General features: G+C 34.1%; 3 protein-coding genes across 3 annotated transcripts; 1 reads left to right on the forward strand and 2 right to left on the reverse strand.

Annotated features, from left to right (window-relative positions):
* Nucleotides 1-854: 854 nt before the first annotated feature.
* On the forward strand, nt 855-3050 carry Chro.70447 (mucin-like glycoprotein 900). Its single annotated transcript, XM_660883.1, has 1 exon — nt 855-3050. One exon carries the CDS (start codon nt 855-857, stop codon nt 3048-3050), a length of 2196 nt encoding a protein of 731 aa, XP_665975.1.
* A 1388-nt stretch (nt 3051-4438) lies between these two features.
* Nucleotides 4439-7114, reverse strand: Chro.70446 (hypothetical protein). The annotated part of the gene is made up of 1 exon (XM_660884.1): nt 4439-7114. One exon carries the CDS (start codon nt 7112-7114, stop codon nt 4439-4441), a length of 2676 nt encoding a protein of 891 aa, XP_665976.1.
* A 251-nt stretch (nt 7115-7365) lies between these two features.
* On the reverse strand, nt 7366-8478 carry Chro.70445 (rhoptry protein). Its single annotated transcript, XM_660885.1, has 1 exon — nt 7366-8478. One exon carries the CDS (start codon nt 8476-8478, stop codon nt 7366-7368), a length of 1113 nt encoding a protein of 370 aa, XP_665977.1.
* Nucleotides 8479-8638: the final 160 nt, after the last annotated feature.

An 8638-nucleotide genomic window follows, 5' to 3' on the forward strand; every position in this document is an offset into this window, starting at 1 on the left:
CCAAGAAGCGCACACAACCACCACGGCAAACGGGAACCCGAAGAGGCCACCGGCAGCCAAGCCGCCCAGGAACAAAAGGGGCCAGGACCCGGCGCGCCCCCGGAGACAACCCCCAGAAAGGCCGCCAGGAGGCCAGCAGCCCGCCACCAAACCGCGCCGAAAGAAGAGCCGGACACCAAACGCACCAGGGCAGCGAGCGCGCCGCCCAACAAGAGGAAGAGCACCAGACAACCCGCCCCAAACAACGCGCGCGAAGCAACAGCAAGAGAAAGGAGGCGGCCACCACCACAACAACAACTACTACTACCACTACCACTACCACTACCACTACCACTACCACTACCACTACCACTACCACAACTACTAAGAAGCCAACAACAACAACAACAACAACAACAACAACAACAACAACAACTACTACTACTACTACAACTACTACAACAACAACAACAAAGACAACCACAACTACTACAAGCGCTCCGGGCAAACCAACAACTACTACAACTGTAGCCCCAGGACAACCAACAACTACTACAACTGAAGCCCCAGGACAACCAACAACTACTACAACTGAAGCCCCAGGACAACCAACAACTACTACAACTGGAAGTCCAAGCAAACCAACTACTACTACCACTACTAAGGCAACAACAACCACAACAACTCTTAATCCAATCATTACAACAACAACTCAAAAACCGACAACAACAACAACAACAAAGGTTCCAGGCAAGCCACCAATAGCCACAACAACGACAACATTGAAGCCAATAGTTACAACAACAACAACAAAAGCAACAACAACAACAACAACAACAGTGCCAACAACAACAACTACTACTAAGAGAGACGAAATGACAACAACAACAACACCACCATTACCTGATATCGGTGACATTGAAATTACACCAATCCCAATTGAAAAGATGTTGGATAAGTATACAAGAATGATTTATGACTATAACAGTGGTTTATTATTAGACTCTAATGATGAACCAATTCCAGGTTCTCAAGCAGGACAAATAGCTGATACAAGCAATTTATTCCCAACTCAAACTCACAAGAGTACTGGTTTACCAATTGATCCAATGGTTGGTCTTCCATTTGATCCAAAATCAGGTAATTTAGTACATCCATATACCAATCAAACAATGTCTGGTTTATCAGTATCATATCTTGCTGCTAAGAATTTGACAGTTGATACTGATGAAACCTACGGTTTACCAATTGATACACTCACTGGTTACCCATTAGATCCAGTTAGTTTGATTCCATTCAATCCAGAAACTGGTGAATTGTTTGATCCAATCTCAGATGAGATCATGAATGGAACAATTGCAGGTATTGTTTCAGGAATTTCTGCAAGTGAGTCATTATTATCTCAGAAATCAGCTCAAATCGACCCAGCAACAAATATGGTTGTTGGCGAATTTGGTGGATTGTTGAACCCAGCAACAGGAGTGATGATTCCAGGTTCTTTAGGTCCATCAGAGCAAACTCCATTCTCCCCTGAAATTGAAGATGGTGGTATTATTCCTCCAGAAGTAGCAGCAGCAAATGCTGATAAATTCAAGTTATCTATTCCTCCAAGCGTACCAGAATCAATTCCAGAAAAGGATCAGAAGATCGATTCTATTTCTGAATTGATGTATGATATTGAGTCAGGTAGACTTATTGGTCAAGTATCAAAGAGACCAATCCCAGGTTCAATTGCTGGTGATTTGAACCCAATAATGAAGACACCAACACAAACTGACAGTGTAACTGGTAAGCCAATCGATCCAACCACAGGTTTACCTTTCAATCCACCAACTGGTCATTTGATTAACCCAACAAATAATAATACCATGGATTCTTCATTTGCTGGTGCATACAAATATGCAGTTTCAAATGGTATCAAGACTGATAATGTTTATGGTTTACCAGTTGATGAAATAACAGGTTTGCCAAAGGATCCAGTCTCAGATATTCCATTTAACTCAACTACAGGTGAATTGGTTGATCCATCAACAGGAAAGCCAATTGACAATTCTACTGCTGGTATTATTAGTGGAAAACCTGGCTTACCACCTATTAAAGATGAAAATGGCAATTTGTTTGATCCATCAACTAACTTGCCAATAGATGGTAATAACCAATTAATTAACCCAGAAACCAACAGTACTGTCCCAGGATCAACTTCAGGTACTACAAAACCAAAGCCAGGAATTCCAGTCAATGGTGGAGGTGTTGTACCTAATGAAGAAGCTAAAGATCAAGCTGATAAGGGTAAGGATGGATTAATTGTTCCACCAACTAATTCTATCAATAAGGATCCAGTAACAAATGCTCAATACAGTAATAGTACTGGTAACATTATTAACCCAGAAACAGGAAAAGTTATTCCAGGCTCACTTCCAGGCTCTCTCAACTATCCATCATTCAATACTCCACAACAAACTGATGAGATTACAGGAAAGCCAGTTGATACTGTTACTGGTTTGCCATATGATCCATCTACAGGTGAAATTATCGATCCAGCAACTAAATTACCAATTCCAGGATCGGTTGCAGGTGATGAAATTCTCACTGAAGTATTGAACATTACAACAGATGAAGTAACAGGTTTGCCAATTGATCCTGAAACCGGTCTTCCAAGAGATCCAGTATCAGGACTCCCACAACTTCCAAATGGTACTTTGGTTGATCCATCAAATAAAAAACCAATTCCAGGTTCACATTCTGGATTTATTAATGGTACATCTGGAGAACAATCACACGAGAAAGATCCAGGTACTGGTAAGCCACTTGATCCAAATACAGGTTTACCATTCGATGAAGATTCTGGTAGTTTAATTAACCCAGAGACTGGAGATAAACTTCAAGGATCACATTCTGGTACATTTATGCCAGTGCCAGGTAAGCCACAAGGTGAAAATGGAGGTATCATGACACCTGAGCAGATATTGGAAGCATTAAATAAATTGCCAACAAGTAATGAAGCAAAATATTTCACCAAAACCAAGTTCAGATGCTGTTCCAGACAAACCAACAAATACTTGGTGGAATAAGATTTCTGGTCAAACCTACCAGGTTGATGGAGAGAAGACTATTCCAGGTTCTGCAGCTTCAGTAATTCACACTGCTCTTGGAACACCAACTCAAACTGATCCAACAACAGGACTTCCATCTGATCCATCAACAGGTTTACCATTCATTCCAGGATTTAACGTACTTGTAGATCCTCAGACTGGAGAGCAAATGAAGGGTTCTGTTCCTTATGTTTCATTGTACGTTAAGGAAAAGAACATTGTAACAGAAGCTGCTTATGGTCTACCAGTTGATCCAAAGACTGGTTTCCCAATTGATCCAATTAGTTACCTCCCATTTGCTAAGAATGGTGAATTAATTGATCCTATCTCTGGTAAATATTTCAGTGGTTCAATTGCTGGATTCATTTCTGGTAAAGCTGGTACACAATCTAAATCATCTGATGAGTCAGGTAATCCAATTGATCCATCAACAAATATGCCTTACGATCCAAAAACAGGCAAATTAATTGATCCAGAATCTGGCATTGCTATTGATAATTCTATTTCAGGTGTATTTGCAACTGTACCTGGTACTGCTGCACCGAAAAAGGGTGGTGTCATTCCAGAGTCAGTTGCAGCTGAGGCAGCAAAGAAATACTTTGCAGCCAATGTTGAAGGAGGAGAAGGAGAAAAAGTTCCACCACCACCAGAATCATCTAGTAACATTGCAATCCAAGCTGCTGGTGGTGCTTCTGCTGCTGTAGGTCTCGTAGCTGCTGGTGTTGGTGCATGGTATGCAAGCAGAAACAGACAAGAAGGAGAAGATGATGATGACTATGCAGATGGATTTGAAGCAGAATATGAAGAAGAAGAGGAAGAAGAGGGTGATGAAGCAGCAAATGAAACTGTTGTTACAATTGAGCGTGATTCATCATTCTGGAACGAATCTTAAGCATAGAAAAGATTTTTCCAATTCAAAAAAATTTCGAATATGAAAATTAATGATTTCCTAATATCAAATATTACTACATTTCTACATTTCTACATTTCTACATTTCCTATTGAAATATACGATTTACTAACATATTGCTAATTAATAAATGATTAATAATTACAAAATTCAATGATAATGAATCTATCAAAGCGTTTCAAATGGAGAAAAGGATGATTTCTCTAATTAGTCCGAAAACATATAATATTCGTTATTATATAAATATGGCTATTTTGAATATTAGGATAGTTAGTTAGAAATAGGATTTGTATATTGCTGCTAATAATGTAATGCTAATTGAAAAAGAGATTGTATTTTTGAATGTTATTTGTTCTCATTTTGATTAAATTCATATATTTATATATACTAAAGTATCTCTGTTGTAACAGAGTTTTTTATCTATTCTAATGATAACTCATTTTTTTTTCTGAGTTTCCTAATTTTTATTGTTTTCTACTAGTATATTTATATCATCTTTTCTCATTTTAATACATTTCTCTAGAATATTAACTTTCTTTTTCAGTAAATTGTTCTTTTCTTGCGAATCTTTAATTTTTTCTGTAAAAATTTGAAATATATCATTAATAATAATACTAACCTCGGAGTTTAGTTGGCTAGATTCAGAATTTTTTAAATCATATTTATTTTCTTTTAAAATTTCCAGTCTGCCCAAAAGATATTCCTTTATATTGTTAATTTCATTATTTTCTTGCTGAGAATTTTGACCAGCTGTATTTGATAATTCCATAGTACTAGATTTGTTGGATAAAACCTCATTTTCAGCTTTAATTTCTTTCAAACTTTTCTCTAGTTCATCTATATACTCGTATAATTCATTGACAGACACACCTTTATCCGTTTTGTTTAATTCCAATTCTTTCTTTAGTTCGTATAATTCTAGCTCTGATTTGGATAATTGGTTAACTGTTAGAGTATGATTTTGATCGATTTCATTATATTTATCTGTTAACTTTTCATGATCTTGTTCCAATTTATTGTATTTGGAGCTCAGTTCAGCTACAAGAATCTCTAAATTTGTACTCTTATTATTAAGCTCCTGATAAAGATTCTCAATATATGTCTTTTCTTTTGAAAGACGATCTCTTTCAATGACCAATTGCGTATTTAACAAATCCTTTTTGATATTTTTGTTACAAATTTCATTTTGAAGTTGTAGCTTGACAGATTCGTAGTCTTCTTTAAGCTTTGCCTTTTCCTCTTTCTCAACAAATAGCTCCTTTTGTAATTGCTCAACAACTGATTTTAGTGGAAATTTCTCATCGCTTTTCTCTTTTAATTGAATATATAGAGCCTTCACATCATTCAAATATCTCTTCTTTGTTTCCTTTAGGAGATCCAAAATTTTTCTATTTTCACTTTCTAAGTTGAAAATTCGAGTCTCATATTCTTGTAATTTTTTTTTACTAAGGTTTAGATTAGAAGCATTTGAACGCACTGAATTGCTGGTATTACTTTCAAGTTTATTATTAAGAAAGTTAGAAGATAATTTTGAATCAAACTTTTCTAAATTTGCAAGCTTGAAGGCCTTAATCTTTCCTTCGCCTTTACGCAAAAACGTATGTTTTTGAGGTTTTTTGGTAATTATTGAAGAAATAGTTGGTCTCTGATAGGATGGTTGGTCATCGTTAATTTTTGCATCCTCAAGAGTAGTACATCCACTTAATTCATTACGGATATGATCTCCATCCTGGTCGCTTGCTTCAAAAGTTGTGTTACTGGGGAACATAATATTAGATACTTCAGAAGAGCCTATTGTTTTCACAGAGTTTGACTCTATACATTTTGGATTAACCTCCTCCTTTCTATTAGAATCAATTAAGTTTTCAGCAAAAGTTTTATTTTCATTAAAGGCTTCAGTTAGGTTCTCAATGTTTTTCTCACTATTAATTTCCACTATTCCATTTCTTGTCTCAGTAGTTGCATTATTGGATTCTCCTGTATTGCTTATTGGACTATTATCACAAATATTTTGCAAAATATTTATTATTAGACAACTTCCATTTGCATTTGCGAAGAGTAACTTTGTATCGCCTTTGGGACGAATTATGATGTCATTCATCTCGTCATAGATCATATTTCTATCTCTGAACCAAATAGTATCATCTAAAAATACTGCACATAAATGATTTAATAGCCAATGAAAGGATTTGAAAAGATTATGTTGATCCGAATATTTAACCAATGAAATAGTTTTCTCATCAAAGTTATAGATAAATATATGTGAGAAATAATTAGAAGCAGTTGATTCATGAGATTGGGGAACTTCGCAGTTAAAAATAACTCCCAATGCAGCAAAATTATTCATGACTGAAGTAGTAACAATCTTTAAATTACAATTTTCATTACTGCAAGTATGACTTTGAGATACTGCATCAATGTCAATTTTTTTAATAAAATCCTCATTTAAATTAGAGTCAAAACCACATTCATTGTTTAGAAACCAGTAGTAAAGATTGTTGTTTTCACATAAACATAAGGAAATATTTGTCCCTGCCTGTATTTCGATGATTTTTTCTGGAATATTTATCCTAGTAGTTTCAAGTTTTGAATCAATAGTCTCTTTAAACTCAGAGTACTCAGGTAATTTCACGAAATAAAGGTCATTGTTCGAGAGTAATACCAAAACATGGTTTGAACCGCTATTTATTTTTTTAATGGGGAACTCCCAATTAGAAAGAGTTTTTGGGCTTGCTAACGTTTTTTGATTTAGCTCGTTGGATTTAATATTTTCGTGACTGAAAATCCAAATATAGAGACTATTGCTTTCAGTTGCACATGAAATGTGATTGTAACCACACGATAAATTATGAACATATTCCTCAACAGATGTTACTGCAATAGGGTTAATTTTAATTTCACTTCTTCCACTAATAGTTCCTGGCCATGGCCAGCAATATAAATATCCTTGGTCAGTAATAAATCCAGCAAAAGTTTCGCTGGAAGAAAGGTCAACGATATTTACATTACAAATAAACGCTAATGGCTGAGGCGACGTATTTACTGTATTGTCAGAATTTTTTAAAAAATTCTCATGCCAAACATAGAATGCTTTATTATATAAAGCTTTAGTAGATTCAGTATTCGCCTTCATGTCATAGAATAATCATCATATTACTACTACAAGTTATTAAATACTTGAACGAGTGTTCACACTTGAAATTAAAATTTCTTATGTCTTAAAATAAATGCATGTGGCTATTAAATTCCCGCCAATAATAAAAAGATTGTATTCATGCAACTATAAAAATATTCTATAAGTAGAAAGACAAGTGGGAAAGAAAAAATATTATATTATAATATAGAAGGAAATAGATTTATTGTAACTAGGCCCACAAAGTTATCCTAAATTATAGTATTAACTTCATTTTTTATATCTTGTAGAATTGGGCTTGTAATACTTTCTGATTTTTCAAGCAATTCTATCATATTTTTTATTTTAGACAATTTCTTTTTATGTATTTCATTTGACCTTTTTAACTTAAATTCAAGAATCTGTATTTGATCGCATAGACTAATATTAACTTGTTTAACATTTTCATTTCTTAATTCGTTATCACAAAAATTATTATCTATATAGAAGTTATTATTTGATGATAGAGCAGTTAGTAATTGGATAAGTTGTTGCCTTTCTTCTTTGAGGTACTCTATTTCAGTATTTATCTCTTTACTGGGAGTAAGATTATCTATGGAAGATTTAAGTTTTTTGACTTCATTTATGTCAATTTGGTCTTCAATAGTAAATAATGAAGCATATTCTTTCAATTTTGTAATAGAATCAAGCAAATTATCTAATTTTTCAAAGATTTTATCGTTATAATTTCCAAGCTTTAGCTGACTTGCAATTGAATTAACTTGGTGGCTTTTCTTAGTTCTTAATTGATTTACTAAGTTTTCCAAATTTGAATTTATAGTTTTCAGTTCATTTTGCTTTGCAATGCTGAGCTCATAGTTTTTTCCTAAATTTAATTCTTTTATTTTTGCCTCATTAAGTTGAAGTTTCATTTGTTGTAGTTCATCATGCTTTTGGTAAATTATTTTGTAAAGTTGCTCCTTACTCAAGTTAATATAAGGTTCTGTTTTTAATTCAAAATTTGAAAAATTATTTTCGGTGGGGATATCTGAATATATATTATTTTTAACTCGTATATTATTAGAGCTTTCATCCTTAATATTAGAGTCTAAGTTATGAGAATAATGAGTGGTAATTCGTTTTAATGTAGTTCTATTTTCATTGAGCTCTTCACCACTAACTTTAGAATTTGATTTATCAATATTTAGTTGCACTTTAAAAGAGTCAAATTCTGATAGATTTGAGTTATTTTCATCCCTTACATTAATAAAGGATTCATTTGATGAATTAGGATAGGCAAATGATAAACCGGATATAATTTCACTGGATGCAGCTCTTGAGTTTTGGTTAGTACCTAAGCAATTTCTAGGACTTAATGGATACATAACGCATTACTAAATTGCAATTTGTTTCAGTTCTCCTGTGTTAAAATTCAAATTAAGATATTAGTGGAAAAGCTTAATAATATTGGTGGCTACTATTAGGTGTGTCGACATAAGACCCATCACAATTTACATATGGTCTAAAATACATTTTTACTATTGC

The sequence above is a fragment of the Cryptosporidium hominis genome (genome assembly GCF_000006425.1).
Source record: "Cryptosporidium hominis TU502 chromosome 7 CHRO017095, whole genome shotgun sequence".
In the NCBI taxonomy this organism is placed as follows: domain Eukaryota; phylum Apicomplexa; class Conoidasida; order Eucoccidiorida; family Cryptosporidiidae; genus Cryptosporidium; species Cryptosporidium hominis.